Below are 18,697 nucleotides of genomic sequence, written 5' to 3' on the forward strand. Positions count from 1 at the left end.
TTAAAAAATGTGTGGCGTGACCCGGTCAACCAACCAAGATGGCCGCCACGGCTAAAAATAGAACATAGGGGTAAACTGCAGTTTTTGGCTTATAACTCAAAAACCAAAGCATTTAGAGGAAATCTGACATGGGGTAAAAATGTTTATCAGGTCAAGATCTATCTGCCCTGAAATTTTCAGATGAATCGGTCAACCCGTTGTTGGGTTGCTGCCCCTGAATTGGTAATTTTGTGGAAATTTTGCAGTTTTTGGTTATTATCTTGAATATTATTATAGATAGAGATAAACTGTAAACAGCAATAATGTTTAGTAAAGTAGGATTTACAAATAAGTCAACATGACTGAAATGGTCAGTTGACCCGTTTAGGAGTTATTGCCCTTTATAGTCAATTTTTAACCATTTTTCGTAAATCTTAGTTATCTTTTACAAAAATCTTCTTTTCTGAAACTACTGGGCCAAATTGAACCAAACTTGGCCACAATCATCATTGGGGTATCTAGTTTAAAAAATGTGTGGCGTGACCCGTTCAACCAACCAAGATGGCCGCCACGGCTAAAAATAGAACATAGGGGTAAACTGCAGTTTTTGGCTTATAACTCAAAAACCAAAGCATTTAGAGGAAATCTGACATGGGGTAAAAATGTTTATCAGGTCAAGATCTATCTGCCCTGAAATTTTCAGATGAATCGGTCAACCCGTTGTTGGGTTGCTGCCCCTGAATCGGTAATTTTAAGGAAATTTTGCTGTTTTTGGTTATTATCTTAAATTTTATTATAGATAGAGATAAACTGTAAACAGCAATTATGTTCAGCAAAGTAAGATTTACAAATAAGTCAAATGACCGAAATTGTCAATTGACCCCCTAAGGAGTTATTATCCTTTATAGTCAATTTTTAACAATTTTCATAAAATTTGTAAATTTTTATTAACATTTTCCACTGAAACTACTGGGCCAAGTTCATTATAGATAGAGATAAATGTAAGCAGCAAGACTAGTAAAGTAAGATTTCCAAACACATCACCATCACCAAAACACAATTTTGTCATGAATCCATCTGCTTCCTTTGTTTAATATTCACATAGACCAAGGTGAGCGACACAGGCTCTTTGGAGCCTCTAGTTATTCTTGTGTTTTTTCTTTGCATTTGTGTTTTGTCTATATGCCATTCATTTTTACTTTGTTGACTGGGTTTTCATTTTATAGCAATTACGACTGACACAACGTTGACTATTGTACTCAATTTTTTGTCATTTTTACCAAGTTAGTCTTTTTGGTTTTTTTAAACAATGTTTTCAATAATTAAATTTTAAGGAAGTGATATGTTTGGTTAGCTGTAATCCCTTGCCTTTTACACACCTACATGTTCTAAAGAGGAATGTAAGAGCTGATGTGCTTGATATTTTTGTTTTGTCTTTTTATACGGGACTATCTGTTTTAAATTTTCCTTGAGACGCTGTGATTTTGTTATTTTACTTTTCCAAAGATCAAACTGTAGAAAACAATAAACGAAACACAATACTATATACAACAGCATATAACCACTGATTTACAGGCACACACATTATATGGCTAAGTTAAACATATTCACGGGCGTTTCCTCTTTACCTGGGACATCACAACATATAAGGTAAATATATTAAAATCAGATTGACTAATCAAATCGATAAAAGGCACATACTATCGTTATCAGAAATCATCGTTTGATAATGTCGATAAATTATCAAACAAGAATACAGTCTGCACATTAGTTATCAAAGCCGCGTACTCTATTTATAAGGTATGACATAATAGATAAAACTTATATATTGAATCCATCGTTCCTAAGAGAGATAAATATGTTTGTGCATGTGTAGATGTTTAGATAACATTTCCTTGATCCAAATTCACAAGGTGTTGTATGACAATGGGATAAAAGGTAAGATTATAGTTAGAAAACCAAAACCAAACACAAAAACTATCGTATTATATTCATAAAGCAAGATTTCATACACGAAGATAGATTTAATTGGTAAATCGAACACAAAGATTTTTTAACAAACAAATAAAAAAATAACAAACGCAATTACTACAAAACCATGCCCTGAAATATAACATTAATATAACTGATAGATATACGGAATGGTACTAGACAATGGAGATTAGCGATTTAGAGAAATCATGTGGAAAATCCGAAATATATTCATACAACCTCAAGTTTAACTTATACCAACGTTTTGTCATGACACACACAAAACAAACATTTACCTAGATGAGGTTACCCTCTACTAGTATTAAAAACCAAACGACAAAATGAATAAATAATAGCTACAGGTCCATATAAATAAAATTGATAACTTTCTAGAAGGGCTTATAGTTTTTGTTCCTCAGCTATTAGTTAAACTTAGTGACATGCTGAAAAAGGGCATACATGTGGTGTTTAGTTTAAGATCGATTGAGTTGTTCGTAATACGGTCCCCATAAAGTGTTTAGCGTTACCCTCTTTAATTTATAAATTAACTAGCCCTAGTTTGATCATCAGTAAGTTCCTGGAAAAAGGTATCTAGGTAGAGTTCAGGAATTTCTTCTGTTGTTTAGATACTAAAAGGTCAAAAAGAAAAGTATGTGGAATCTTGATAACTTAAGAAAGATGTTTCTTTGAAAAAGTGCGGTTTGTAACCAAATATGATAATTTCTTATAAACCAGTATTTCTTTTGGACCTTAAAACAACATCACAAGAAACGCTTGTACACTGACAGCAGGGGTGAATAAACAGGGTTCCGCAGAACCATTTAGGACCTTTTTGAAATAAAAATCCTTTATTTAAAATTAATTGAAGAATTAACCAAGGTCTAGTTCCATGTTTAAATAAAAACTAATGGCAAATATGCCTATGGTTTAACAAGTACTGGATTTAGTGCTTTCGATAGATAAAGTATTATTATACTAGAGGGTATGGATACTTAAAGTACTCCGTAGTGGATTTAACACTAGATGGGTAGTCTGATAGATATAGGAAGATGTGGTGTGAGTGCCAATGAGACAACTCTCCATCAAAATAACAATTCAAAAAGTAAACCATTATAGGTTAAAGTACGGCCTTCAACACGGAGCCTTGGCTCACACCGAACAACAAGCTATAAAGGGCCCCAAAATAACTACTGTAAAACCATTCAAACGGGAAAACCAACGGTCTAATCTATATAAACAAAACGAGAAACGAGAAACACGTATATATTACATAAACAAACGACAACTACTGTACATCAGATTCCTGACTTAGGACAGGTGCAAACATTTGCAGCGGGATTAAACGTTTTAATGGATCCAAACATTCTCCCTTTTTCTGAAACAATAGCATAACATCACAACATAGAAAAACACACGATAAAATATCAATTGGCAGACTTAACTCAATCAAATAACGTATGATAACCACATAGATTGTTCCAGACTTTTTGTTATATTTACACAACGATAAAGATATAATAGTACAGCAGTTCCCATTGGTTAACACAAACGGTTAACGATACAAATATGAAACGTAAGAGCTAACACTGACAACAAGTAGATCGATACTATTTTCTATACCTATGCAAACAATTTTCTATTGTATCAATTGAGAACTAAGCTGTAACTTTACCAAAGTACCGTAAGATATAAAATAAACCGTTACCTTTTTCATGTTTTTTAAGATTCACGATACTTGCCATTAATTGTCGTAAACACACCTGGTGCAAATTGTACCATTCATGCTATAACTACCATTGAGTTGATACCTCTGTTGGTTGACTGCAAGTCCTTGAGGGTACCACCAGCCAAGTACCCAGACTTTGTAATCTTGTTACATGAAAACACGGATACTGTTTATAAGACATTAGCTGTTATAGCATATAAGAAATAAGTTTGAGTAAAGGATTGTGTTTCCTAATTTGATGATAATGTTATACAAGTGAGAAATTATAAAACCAGGTTTAATCCACATAGAAAATGCCTGTACCAAGTCAGCATGGTCAGGTAAATAGCTTTATATATAGCAGTTGTCATTTTTTTTTATGTGTTTGTTCTTTTGATTTGGTCATTTGACACGGGACTTTAATTTTTGAATTTTCTTTGGAGTGCGGTATTTTTTGGATGGTACTTTTAATTCAAAAGTTCTCATCTTGACCGGCTTATGTTTTTACATTTTTGGGGTTTTATTAGCTCGTTTAAATGTTTCAAAAGGTATTAGATATTCAAATATTATGACCTCGATGGGAGGGGGTGTGCTCGATCATCCCTGAAAAACATTAAATGTCGAAATAAGAATCTGGTGAATAATGTTTTGTGTCTAGGTGACCGATTGAAATATCAAACATAAATGAAATACCTGTATCCAAGCTGTGACATGAACGGCCACTCATAGATCGTAATTGTATAAGAAACATTTAAATGTGTTTACATTGATACGCTTGATGGAAAATAGTAGAAATTCTTTTCTTTTATTTACTAGTATGTATTACGCCAACATTTAAATAGTATCGCATATACACATTGGCACGTAACTTTACTTAGTACACACTTACCTAGCAGTGATGACAGCTTATCACAATGATCACAAGAAATAAGATAAGTAGGAACCTTTATTTATTGTGTATTGTGTATAGTTGTACCTCATTTCTACCAATGTATGTTCATACAAAACGTAGATAAGAATAAATGGATAAACTCAAAGTTATCATTTTTATTCCTAGTCGAGGTTATTTTTAGCGCACATCATAAACAGTTCTTACAGTGACGTAATAATATCTATTTATAAGCGTGCAATTGTACCGTCTTACTGATGTACAGTACTCTAAAAATATATGTGTACATAAGGGTTGCACAAAACTTAATTGTATGATACGTTGTTGGCGTCAGAAACTTTGTTAATGCAAGCGGCAATAATTTATATTCATATACTTTGTCCCAGGTTATAGTTGTGTTTACTATATTGATCATGTTTATATTCTTTCCTATTTATTATTCATTCGTTCAGTTAATATTTACTTGTTTTTGTGAATATATCTATATGATCAAGTTAAGAAATTTCAATTGTCAAGGCTATTTATATTGTAATTTTATAATTCTGTTTAAAGTCAGGGCGAAGGTTGGCGACTGTTAAAACATTAAAACTCGCTGAATTAATATGTTTGCACCTGTTAAATTCAGTAACCTGTTGTTCACAGGTTACCGTTATGATTATCTTTTAAAACAAGTCATTGCATCATTCCTTACTAGTCTCACCGATATCATCAAAAACGACAAAAGACAAAATGTATATGGCACTAAATGTTTTATAATAACAACTATTTGGTTTGTGGTTTGTTCTTCGCTACTGCCTAGTGTTATTGACGGACAAAAGTCAACTACCCCACAAGCAACATATGAGTCAAACATTTTTTTATATAAATAAGGCGATTAGTTTTCTTGTTTGAATTTTTTAACGTGGTCTTATTAAGGATTTTTTTAGCTGACTATGTGGTATGGGCTTTGCTCATTGTTGAAGGTATAGGTGACCTTGACCTGTAGTTGTTAATGTCTGTGTCATTTTGGTCTCTTGTGAACATTTGTCTCATTGGCAATCATACCACATCTTCTTTTTTATATAAGCAGAACAGGCATTTAAAAAATCATAATCTTGTTAAATGGATTAAATTCATAGATAGGTTTAATCGTGTACATATGTGGTTATTTGTAACAGTCTCCGTATTACAAAATCATATGAACCTATATATTAATAACATAAAAAATATCACAAAAATACATCGACTCAGTGACGGGCTTGCTGTAATTTTAACTCAACTGCTATACTCTGAATTTGTGTACTGTTCCTTTAGATGATGTCGAAGCAGAGAGTATGTGTAGTTGGCGCTGGCATCATTGGACTGTCGTCTGCTGTCAGAATTCAAGATAATATACCAGGGGTTGACATTACCATCGTAGCAGATAAGTTCTCCCCGAACACATGCTCTGATGGATCAGGAGGATTTTGGGAGCCATTTTTATTACCAGAAGAATCACTGGCTCAATCAAAGTAAATAACATTTCTTTTTGTTTTTCATTAATGGTGGTACTAAAGTTAAATATATCAACTAACTGTTAAACAATAAAGTCATTTTGATCGATTGATGACTGTGATGCCATCGCATTGAAACTTTTAGAAAACCTTGTAAAACTGCCAAAAACACACGCTTGATAAGAAAAACACGAGCAATAAAGACAACATTTTGCCAAAAATATATTAACTGTCAATTTATGTTTTTTGATTGAGTTAAGCCTTCTCATTGATATTTAATCGTGTGTTTTTCTATGGTGTGATGTTATACTACTGTTTCAGAAAAAAAGGAAGAAGGTTTTGTACGTTTTAACCCCGCTTTTGTTTTTAGTAATTTATACGTGTTTCTCGTTACTCGTTTTTATATATATTTGACCGTTGGTTTTCCCGATTGAATGATTTTACATTTATTTTGCAATTTTGGGGCCCTTTAAAGCTATTTGTTCGGTGTTAACCAATGCTCCGTGTTGACGGCCGTTCCTTGACCTATAATGGTTTTACTTCTATAAATTGTTATTTCAATGGAGAGTTGTCTCATTTGAACTCATACCACATCTTCCTATATCTATGATATAGAGACAGAAATATCTTAACTATATACTTATAAATCTGTGTAAAATGAAACAAATTCACTTAGTTTACAGTGCATATATTTAATTTAAAGCGACCTTAGTGATATAACGTTTGTTTATAGCAGAAAAGGTTTCTGTTGTTTATTTACACATTATAGTTCTAACTTGCAAAATCAAACTATGTTTTCAGTAAATGGTGTCAGGATACATGGGAATATTTAATGAGCCTCGTCAAATCACCAACTGCAGCATCTCTTGGTGTCCATACCGTGTCTGGGTATAATTTTACAGGTGTAAATATTCCAAAAGTACGTTTATTATTAATATGAACGCTCCTTTGTCATTGGAAATACTAAAATTTTAACGAGTTATCAAATATTTGGCAGATGTTCTACTCACAATCGGTTTAATAAGGGCGTACAATCATACCGATAAAATGTATATAAATTAAAGTCTTAAATCAAACTCAATTATACTACCATACAATGTTATACATACCTCCATATAACTGACATACTCTTGCACTGCTACAAAATCAAACGTCAACATCCTTGGTACAACATAAACACGTTTCTTCTACATAAGACTTATCAGTGTCGCTCGAAGAAGTCATATCAAATTTTACGAAGCTGAAAAGTATTGATTAGAAAATGTATGCAAAATCTACTAAGACAATCTATTCGTTTGTTTGGGGCTTGAGTGAAGGGTGTCATTTTTGAAAACGGAAGTATTGTAAAAACGTACGAAAATCCAAAAATAAAACCATTAAAACAATAAGTCGTGAAAGGAAATGTCATCCAATGGGCAATTGAAAAATAATACAGCGGAACACAAAAGGCTTATTTCCCTTAATCAAAATAATGTAACGACTAAAAAACATATCATTGGTACCTAAGAAATATCAACCCATGACAAAACAAATAGATACGACTCTGCTGCATGAATTCACCGAGTAACGATATGATTCTTTAAAGATTAATTTAACAATAATGTATAATCTAATGCCAGGATCCTCCATGGAAGGACCAAGTACTGGGTTATAGACGTCTTTCTGTCGAAGAGATAAAACTGCATCCTGACAACAGGTTAGATATACTTTTTTTCCTAATTTTTTTCTTTTAAAACATGACGAAATACATATGCCTTCATTGATAAAAGAAATATATTAGATCAATTATCTTTCAGGATTTTGTTATTTGAATTTATCGACAGAAACATGTCTCAAAGAAGTCAAATTGTAATTATTTCTTTTGAAGTATTTCTATTTTTTTTAAATCGGTTAAATTGGTGATACCTTAATTTTTTTGCCTGTTTTGGGATTCGACTCGGAATAGGGACTTTATGACACAAATGCATCTGAATATTAGATTTGAAGCATTTTTCATCGATTAACACATAGAAGAACAGAATTCGGTTCTAAAATCACTAAAGATTTTCGGAAATTGAAACAAACATATACTAAATCGATCTTCTAACAAATTTTTATTTATTTTTTCTTTTATATAAGTTTGAATTTTTCACTTTTAATTAATTATTTTGAATTTAGCTTAGTTTTACTTTTCATTATTTTGATTGAAATCCATGATAAAAGAATTACGTTTTATGATTTAAAAGTGACTTATAGACCCAATGGGTCGGTGTATTTCATTGTGTATATGATATAGTGTTCTTTACTGAAATGTGATTACACATGTCACTATAATAAAAAAAATAATAATTACTTGCTTACTTATAGTTTGAAGGTTGGGGAAAGCACCTGAGATCACCCCTAGTTTTTGGTGGGGTTCGTTTTGCTTAGCCTTTGGTTTTCTATGTTGTGTCATCTGTGATATTTGTTTGTCTGCTTGTCTTTTTATCTTTAGCCATTACGTTGTAAGTTTGTTTTTTCTCTGTAAGTTTGAGTGTTCCTCTGGTATCTTTGGTCCCTGTTTTAATGCAGATATCAAGCAACTAAAATAATAATAGACAGAAGAAAGGTTCTTAAAAATTCAATTAAAATTGATGCTTTACTCAGGCTATACTCATACAAAAACGAGATATGCATTTTTAAAACAAAATAACTGTTCTTTTTTAATTTCATTCTCCTTTTAAATTTTGCAACAAGAATATGAATCCATATATTTATGTCTAGTACACCTTATCACTATTCCCGGCTGACCGAGAATCTGTCTCGCTTGAACTATTGACGACAATTAACAATCACTTTTCCATTGTAACGTCGGATATTTCGTATCATGACGCCAGAATTTTAGAGGAACATGTGTGATTTCTAGCAATGACGGGCAAATAGCGATGAGGTTTTTCGATTGTCATTTTCTACATAAGTAGATAAGAAAATACCTGTACCATGCAAAGAATAACACAATTGCTTTCAACTCTTTGATGTCTGAGAAGTTAATTATGCCATTTTATAAGAGACTTGAAGTTTTGTGTTTCCTTGGAGTTCGGTTATTTTTGTTAATTTACTTAAATTAAAGAAAATCTTTTTTTGTTCTCATTGTTTCACTGACACCATTTTGAAACAATTATAAATCATGATTAATACCTGATACGTTATCTTATAGAGATGGAGTGTTTTATACAACAATGATGATAAATGTAAAGAAATATCTACCCTGGCTCATGAGACAGTAAGTATACGTCTTCTTTGATTTTAGATATATCAAGAAGTATATAACATTTGTAAAATACTGGGATGTACATATCTGTTTATTGATACAATGAAAATAGATAAAAACAACAGTGGTATAGCGATATACTACTGTTGTCCTGATATACATCTGTTTGAGGTTGAGAGAAAACAAATACGGTTGAGAAACTTAAACCTAGAGAAACACATCAAATACAAGATGAAAACATTGTATCAATGATGCATATCATCGAAAAAAAACCCGAATATTGCTCAGTTTAATAAGTTTACAGCTAAACAAGGACAAACAACTGGGGAAATGAAATCTGTGTGTTTTATACTTGTTACAGTGAGTTTTTATATACTAGTATACTCAAAGAGTAAGTATCTAAGGGCCTTGTGATTATGGGCCTTTATGGGTTTCTGTATGGGATATTTTCATAAATATGTGTATAAAGAAGATGAAAACTAGATTTTCTTTTTGTACGAAAGTATGTCACCAAGAGTCAATCTGAAGATTAATTGATTATAATAAAGATTGATTGATTGAATGATGGTTGCTTAACGTCCTGTGGGAAACTTCTCATGCATGTTCAGGGCGAAATCAAGTTACCAACAAATAAAATAGTTAGTTTCTTTAATAGAAGCCATATGAAATGAGGTCGGGGAAATTTGAACTGCCATTTGAAAATATTAGTTTATTGAAAAATGACAGAACTTTGATAATACATCAGGCCACCAGGAAAAATATAAGAATCATTATGATTTAGAAGCAATATCCCATAAAATTTTCCTTATGTTATAAGTGAAAATGCAAATTCGCAAATTGAAACAGTACATTTCTAAAAAAAAATATGTAAATGCTTTGCCAATTAGTTATTTTCGTTTGAATGATGGTTTGAATACTGAATCAACATTTAGACGGATGCCACATGTGGAGCAGTATCTGCTTACCATTCCGGAGCACCTGCGATCACCCCTAGTTTTTGGTGGGGTTCGCGTTGTTTATTCTTTAGTTTTCTATGATGTGTCATGTGTACTATTTTTGCGCTGTTTACCTTTTTCATTTTTAGCCATGACATTGTCAGTTTGTTTTAGATTTATGAGTTTAACTGTCCCTTTGTTATCTTTCGTCCCTCTTTCAACAGATGAAATAAGAAAAAGAAAAAAAAGAAAATCAAAGTACAGTCAAAGTCAAAAGGGGATGTAATTTAATGATATAAATATCGTCTTTTTCAGATTCAGAATAAAAAATGGAAAAGTTATCAACAGAAAGATAAACTCTTTGGAAGAGGTAAAAACTAAAACATCCAAGTCTTAAATATTGGATAATCAACGAAATATTTACAAATTTACAAGAAACATTAGGCAGTTGATTGATGTGTGTTCCATAACATATGAATACTAAATAATTGATGTCTTATTAAAAAGATATCGATTCCTTTTAGTTTGGTTTCGCATTTAAACCATCATCATTGAAACAAAAACAAAAAAACTTTAGAGAAATTAAGAACGACTCAAATAGCCAGTTTCAGGAGTGTTTCAGATAGCTATAATGCTGGAAGTATTTGGATATTTTATAGCGTTTGAAATTCATTTATTAGTATCGAAGTTAAGAAATGAAAGTATAAAAACATATACCTTTCGATTTCCTTAAAGAATAAGTCTGAACTACAATAGTACATGTTTACATATTATGTAAAATGATATGAACAATCATAGATGATGATGCATGGTTTCGAAATGTTAATAGATATAAGAAGATGTGGTATAAGTGTCAATGAGACATCCAAATCACAATTTGTAAAAGTATAATGGGTCAAAGTACCGTTTACCATACAGTTCTTAATTTCACTACGTAAATAATGAACAAACACCAACGCAAATCCCCATCAATAAAAAGAAACTAATGAAAGAAAACAACTCTACCAAATTGTTTTCCCAAACTCTATTTAAACCATTTGCATTACTAGATATTTTTTGACAGATCATGACAGATTATGATTTAGTTGTAAACTGCACCGGCATTGGTGCGCATGACCTTGGTGACCGTACTGTCTATCCAGTAAGAGGTCAAGTAATACGGGTAAATATTTTCTATTTACGACTTCAATTACTAGCATGTAATGTAAAAATGTATTAATATAAACTTTGAACAATTATACTGAATTCTCACAGACGTTATTCTAACAATTACGTCAAAACAAGATATTGAAGAACTAGCAAAAGGTACGCGTTAGATTTATTTTTATTTGTTATTTATGTCATATGAAACATCAAATTAAAAAAAAACTTTATAACTAAATGGATAGTTTTCATTATTAAACTAATGTACATGTATAAGAAGTTTACTTTTCCAATTGCTTGCTTTTAGTAAGCAATTCGCCGAAATATTTTCAACGTTACCTAAGCGTGACCCTTCTCCGACTTCTTGTAAAGATCGGGTGATCACAGTACGCATGAATCTGTCATTAAAATAAACTAGTATCTGATTGTTCATGTTAAACACGTGCTAAATATCCATGCTTCTTTGTTGATTGTTTACTATAAGGTGGCACTCGGTAATCTACGGATTCAAATACGGCAATTAATGAGCTGCCATATTTGTTAAATCATAACTTACAAATTAACAAAAAATTGTTTACGATATTTTTGCGTAAGAAATAAAAACAAGTCGTACACAGAAGACTAAGATTATGATATATACATGCATTGGTTCAAAAATTAGATCAACATTATTTTCACCAGACACTCGTTTCATATTACTTAAAATTAGCAAAGGCAATTGACTGAAAAAAATAAGATGCTTAAAATATGAATAGTTATAATACCTATACCCCCTACATTGTAGCAATGTCATATTTAACAATGATTAGTTACTTTTGTAGGTAAAAGCACCTTGGGTGAAGCATTTTTACTTTGACAAAGACCCTTCAGAAACAGGAAATAAATTATATATCTTCCCAGGGTAAGTATAAACTATTATTGTATGTGTGTACACCTTTATTTATTATGTTAGTTGGACCAATTTACTTTACTTGGTCATCTGGGCTTTTAACCTTCATTTCGTCACATTTATCTTCTCTTCCTGTGAGAAAACAAGGTCATTTTAAGGATTTTACATACATTTTTGTATACAGTCGGTGATTAATAAATTTGCTGTTTACATGGGTGTTGCAAGAATATATGTAAATGATTTTTATTATAATTCTGTATTGTTCTCGTAATTATTAAGAAACCCATTATAAGAAACTCATCAAATATACCAGTCTAATGATTGGTAACGACAGACGTGCCAAGATACTCCATATCGTGTAGATTTCTGAGCAAAAAATGCAGCATCGATTCCATAACTACTCCCAACCGAGACAGTTCGTACATGCAAACAAAAGATTAATAAGAAATTATAAAATTCATCGGATTTTATAAGTTTTGAACATCGAGACTGTAACAAGTAATTGATCGTTCTGATTGCAAAGCTCTCACATTTGCGCTTCCCTAGTGGCGAAACAATTGACCATTTAAACAGCAATACGTCTCAACCGATGATTATCATAAACGAAAGAGGACTGGATTATTGCAAAAAAAAGAGGTTATCACCATAGTATTCCGTGAAATATTTTCCGTACCTATATTTTGTTCGATGTGCTTGAGCTTTTAATTTCGCCATTTGATTAGGGACTTTCAACTTTGAGTTTTCCCCGGAGTTCTGTATTTGTGTTGTTTTACTTTTTGTTAAACCCATGAAACTTTTGAAATAAGAACTTCAATTGAACATGATATTTAAGAATCTTTGTTGTACAATAGTGTTTTGTAATCAATAACGTATGTATTCTTGTAATATTTTGTTTCGTTTCTGTTTTATTTCACAGAAAAGACTTCGTGGTTTTAGGTGGCACCTCACAGAAAGGAAATTGGAGCACAGATGTAACAGAATCTGACCGGAAGAGGATATTGGATGGTTGTTCAAGGTTGATACCCAGTCTGCGGGTAAAGAGAAATACAACATTCCTCTTTTGTACACGTTTTTGTTTCATGATTTAAGACAGGCAATATATAAGACCGTCACCTGTAAATCGGATTTCATTAAAACAAATTGTGAAACTGATCGCAATGGTTCGAACCTTAACTAGATTGCTATATTGTTCTGCTGCAGATTATCATTTGTGAACAATTATACGGCATTGTTCTATGTATGTTGAAAGTTGTCTCATAAGCATCACGCATTTACTCCATCTTTTTATTAATTTTGTTTATATCATTTCATACTGCTTTGTGTGTACTTATACACTCATTGACCTCAAATGTTTTGGTTTGAGTGATCAAAATGAATTTCAATATTAAATAGAGCTTCGGACGAATCATTTTAAAGTTATTTCCAGTTACTAAACCAAGGTCGGCATTGTTGCAGTTAAGACTGTTAGGCCAGTGGAGTATCATCGGTTCAGTAGTCAGAACCTCGGTACTTATTTTAATTAAAACACACTTTACGTAGATTCTTTTCAGAAAAAAGGTGACAATAGCGGAATTTTGCTATGTTTTCCAATCCCTTTGTCGTCATAACACCGCTTAAGTGTTAATGTGTTCGCATATCATTATCTCTGAAATCATCCAACTTCTTCGTAACGGGCCCCATGAAGTTTAATCTAGAAAAGCATTTTGTATACATCAAATGAATAATGTGTTAGTTTAACTACGAAATGAAAATTATGATGCCTCAGTTTAAATATTATTAGAAACAACGTTTTGTACTTAGTGTAATAATTTGATTAATGCTAGGAAAATGATAAAATCAATAATTAAAAAATCAGAATGAAGCATACATGTCAGGGAAATTTTAGTCACATATAATAAAAGGTTCTAATATTACTCCTTGTTGATTGCTAAAATTTAGGAATACATTTTTTATCCTAAAAATGCAATTTATCTCCTAAACAAATTGTTTATAGCAAAAATAATAACTATGAAAACAAATTGAATTAAGGAAGCGGAAGTATTACAGGAATGGACAGGTTTAAGACCATCAAGACCAACAATACGATTGGAAAAGGAAGATGTTTGTTTTAATGGAAGGACGATAACAGTAAGTTTTAAATTTTGATCAGAAACACAAACCCAATGAGCACAAGCGATTTATAAAAATGATAACACATAGTTTCATGAAGTGATTTTATCCATGTTTTACAACATGAACAATAGCACATAAGTTAACTTTATATTAGTATAGCATAATCTACACTTTGAAAACACATTACTCTGTCAAAAGAAACACAACAAAAATAACGGACTCCAAGGAAATTTCAAAAAGGAAAGTTCATTATATGGCTAAACCAAAAGTTCAAACATACGAAACGAATGTATCAATTGTCATATTCCTAACTTGGAACAGACAGGTCCTTATGTAGAATTATTTAATCTAGTTTTATATGCAAAGCATTTTAATATGTTTAAACAACGCTAATCAACACGGAATTAACCGAAATAAGAATTTAAAACAAAATGTGACGGTCTCGTTAATTGAAACTAGTTTGAACGATTAATTGCATGATAATAGTGAGTATGCTTTAATAGTTTAAACATATTTATTTACCAACGGAATACGTGGTGAAGTTAAATTACCATATGTTTCAGTGAAACTAACTTGCTAGAGTGGCGTTCATTTAACACTACGGGGTGTTTGAGTCCTTAACCACTTTTAGATGTATTTTGGGAACGTTAAATCCGACGCATAAGGTAGGGAGGATGCCGTTCTCTCTGAACGTTTTATGTATTGCAGTTATCATGGCATCGTTAATGATTGAAACAAAAAAATATATACATTTTAGATTATTCACAATTATGGGCATGCAGGATCAGGAATTACATTATTTTGGGGATGTGCAAAAGTTGCTTCAGATTTAGCTGTGGAGAGCAATAGACTAAAACAACAATCAAAATTGTAGAAATGAACTTCGATTATAACTTCATTTATAACTTCGATTATAGCTTCATGTATAACTTCGATTATAACTTCATGTATAACTTCGATTATAACTTCATTTGTAAAACTTCGATTATAACTGCATTTATTACTTCATTTATAACTTTGATAACAACTGTATTTATAACTTCATTTATAACTGCATTTATAAGATTCGTATTTTATTTTATATTATTATACATATACACTATTGTTATAGGAAGCATGTACACATATCAATGGACTTACAAATATTTTGTGCATTTGATTAAACAATATTTACATAATTAGTACCCCAAAAATAAAGCAATGATAAATTGGCTAGCTAAGGAACACCAGATAAATGTTTGAATCAATTTTTGGGGTGCATATAGGCATTATATGGTGAATATCGTCATGCACATGACGTCAATGTGGGTACCACATACACACATATATATATATAGATATTATATGCGAAATGGAATTAACTTGGATATGATATATTATGTAAACATATAAAATAATATGGTTGTATTGACGAGTATAACGTATATTTGGGTGGATGTGCCAGTAATGTTTTTCTTTAGTTTATGTTATCTAACATAAATGCTATTATAACAGTTTGTTAATATTTGTTAATATTATTAATGATTACTACGTTATTGTTATATTTGTCATTAGTGTTTTTTGCTTCTAATCAGTATAAGAAATAAATAGTAAATAATAATACTAATATTCTTTCTTTAACGAAGATAACACATTTAACAATAACATTTTAGTCTTCCATGAGGCCTTCAAAAACTATTTATACAAATAGAAAACGGAAAAAATACATACAAAATAAAATACAGTTATATATAGCAGCTTAAATATTGAATAACTACATATGGGGCTCGTGTTGTTTATTCTTTAGTTTTCTATGTTGTGTCATGTGTAATATTTTTTGTCTGTTTGTCTTTTTCATTTTTAGCCATGGCGTTATCAGTGTGTTTTAGAATTATGAGTTTGACTGTCCCTTTGATATCTTTCGTCCCTCTTTCATATGCATTCAGTAGAAGAAGAAAAAAAATACATTAGCCTCGTGCATCTTTATTCTGTTCAGTTAGAAAATAGTTTGAACAATTGGTCTTAAATGTATCGAAATTATTTATTTCTTTAATATTATTTGGTAAATTATTTCAGGTAATAAGACCAGAATATTTAAATGTTCTTTATAAAAAAACAGAATTAGTTCTTGGTACATGAAGAAGTCCCGATGTTGTTGACCTCAAACAATAATTATAAAGATCAGCACAATCAGTAAATACAGACTGTGTTACGAAATACTAAACAGTGTGACTTGTAACCGGGCGGGGACGATTATGATATTTTTATCCTCGGGTTTGTACCAGTTTCCTGGGATTTGAAAAGCAATTCAAAAGTTCTAAAGTCAATAAAAAGTTTATACTAACACTATCAAATATGAAACAAATACTATACTACATAAAACGAATTTCAACACCTATCAACCTAACCCGAACTTGTTGAATTAAAACCGTTTAAAACCCTTTTCTGTCCGATACTGTTTAAACCAACTGTTTGAAACTATAGTCTGGAACCTAAATGTATAGAACTGGTTTGAAACCTAAATGTATAAAACTAGTCTGAAACCTAAATTTATGAAACAGTTCAAACGGTTTGGAACTATTGTCTGAAACCTAAATGTTTGGAACCTGTCTGGAACCTAAATGTTTGGAACCTGTCTGGAACCTAAACGTTTGAAACGGATCAGACGGTTTGGTTCTATTGTCTGAAACCTAAATGTTTTAAAACGGGACTAAACATTAATGTATCAAACCGGCTGAACCGAATTGTATCAAACGGGCTGAAAACTGAATAAAACGAATGTATGGGAACTATTTTAACTGTTGTAAACTTTCGACGCATGAAACATTATTAAAATATATTTATAAAACTGTTGGAACAGGGTAGCAATAAGGTATGGTTTAACAGCAAACACTGACTGCAATAGTGAGAGATGTGAAACGCAACACCTTATCACTAACCCTGTTTATACAACTTCTACGGAACCGAAACTATTTATATCTTCTCAACAGGTTTCAAACACTCCACTCGTTTAAATACTCCTGCTATTCGTCTTTAACTAAAGATATCAATCAAATACTAGTACTTTTACTTTTGTTCATGTTGCAGATAAATCCGGGAAAATATGCAGGTGCACTAAATTCTTGAGGTGCTGTTTTCCCTTCTAGCGCTGGGGATATTGTTGTAAGATTTATATGTATGTTTGTTTTTGTATTTCATTTGTGTTGCTTGTTTGTTATGTATGTTTATACAGTTTTGGCTGCTAGATCTACATTATTGAAACATAAACCTTTAATGTCTTATATAGTTTATCATGTCAATGTAATGGAACTTTAAACAATTATCATACAAGTTAGAGGTTTAGTTAGCTTTATGACCAGGTTTAATCCTCTTTGATTATCTTCTGAGAATGCCTGTACCTAGTCAGGAATGTCATTTTCTGATCTTTTCGTATGTTGATAACGTTTGATTTTGTCACTTTTTATGACGTTTTTGGCGTATTGAATTTTAAACCTGATGCTTTTTGTTATCTATTAATCATGTGTTTCTTTGTCTAATATGTTCTCTTATTTATTAGTATTGTAGTCCTGTAGTTATATTATGTTGTCATTTCAATGTTATATTTAACATGGCCATTGAAGTGCGAGGTTTGGCATACCACAAAACCAGGTTCAACCCACCATTTTTTCCTTAAAAATGTCTTGTACCAAGTCAGGAAGATGGACATTGTTATATTATTGTTCGTTTCTGTGTGTGTTACATTTTAACGTTACGTCGTTTGTTTTCTCTTATTTTTGAGTGTGAATTCACATTGCGATAAGACGTGTCACGGTACTTATCTATCCCATATTCATGTATTTGGTTTTGATGTCATATTTGTTATTCTTGTGGGATTTTGTCTGACGCTTCGTCCATTTCTGTGTGTGTTACATTTCAGTGTTGTGTCGTTGTTCTCCTCTTATATTTAATGCGTTTCCCTCGGTTTTAGTTTGTTACCCCTATTTTGTTTTTTGTCCATGGATTTATGAGTTTTGAACAGCGGTATACTACTGTTGCCTTTATTTATGGATTTTCTAACTTAAAGTTTAGTGTGTTTGGTATATTTATTCTAAACCACTGCCGATGGACTGCTTTTTAGTTCAGTAGACATTAACTTGAAACGGACAATATTTGTAGAACACTTATCTGAAACACTCCATTGATATTTTAAAGATTAACTACGGTTCTACTGTGTAACCGTCATAAATAATCAGTCTAGTCCTGTTGCTGAGGAGTTGAGACAGACGTTCAACAAATATTGAAATATTAAAGTATTCAAATTCATGTATCTCCCCTCAAACATAAAGGACTTTTGTTTCACCATTATACACCTTAAACATCATCTCCATGAAATAGTGGTTTTTAAACAAAGTTAA

The 18,697-nt window shown here is 31.6% G+C and overlaps 1 protein-coding gene across 2 annotated transcripts; it reads left to right on the top strand.

The window, feature by feature from the left end:
* Positions 1-1,857: 1,857 nt before the first annotated feature.
* Positions 1,858-15,866, top strand: LOC134711955 (D-amino-acid oxidase-like). 2 transcript variants are annotated; one of them, XM_063573000.1, is made up of 11 exons: positions 1,858-1,917; positions 5,838-6,034; positions 6,818-6,935; positions 7,636-7,712; positions 9,192-9,257; positions 10,496-10,550; positions 11,244-11,342; positions 12,145-12,224; positions 13,129-13,246; positions 14,241-14,339; positions 15,082-15,866. In XM_063573000.1, the coding sequence occupies exons 2-11, from the start codon at positions 5,838-5,840 to the stop codon at positions 15,196-15,198; spliced, it is 1,026 nt and encodes a 341-aa protein (XP_063429070.1). In that variant the 5' UTR covers positions 1,858-1,917; the 3' UTR covers positions 15,199-15,866. The 2 variants fall into 2 exon arrangements, with proteins under 2 accessions (XP_063429070.1, XP_063429060.1); XM_063572990.1 differs by lacking the exon at positions 1,858-1,917 and adding an exon at positions 4,451-4,591 and having other exon boundaries at positions 15,082-15,865.
* Positions 15,867-18,697: the final 2,831 nt, after the last annotated feature.

This window comes from Mytilus trossulus, chromosome 1 (assembly GCF_036588685.1).
Source record: "Mytilus trossulus isolate FHL-02 chromosome 1, PNRI_Mtr1.1.1.hap1, whole genome shotgun sequence".
Lineage (NCBI taxonomy): Eukaryota > Metazoa > Mollusca > Bivalvia > Mytilida > Mytilidae > Mytilus > Mytilus trossulus.

Coding starts and splice junctions, on each gene's coding strand:
- LOC134711955 (XM_063573000.1), top strand. CDS start 5,838: ATGATGTCGAAGCAGAGAGTATGTGTAGTTGGCGCTGGCATCATTGGA. Junction 7,713..9,191: donor AAACTGCATCCTGACAACAG/GTTAGATATACT, acceptor GTTATCTTATAG/AGATGGAGTGTTTTATACAA. Junction 14,340..15,081: donor TTAATGGAAGGACGATAACA/GTAAGTTTTAAA, acceptor TATACATTTTAG/ATTATTCACAATTATGGGCA.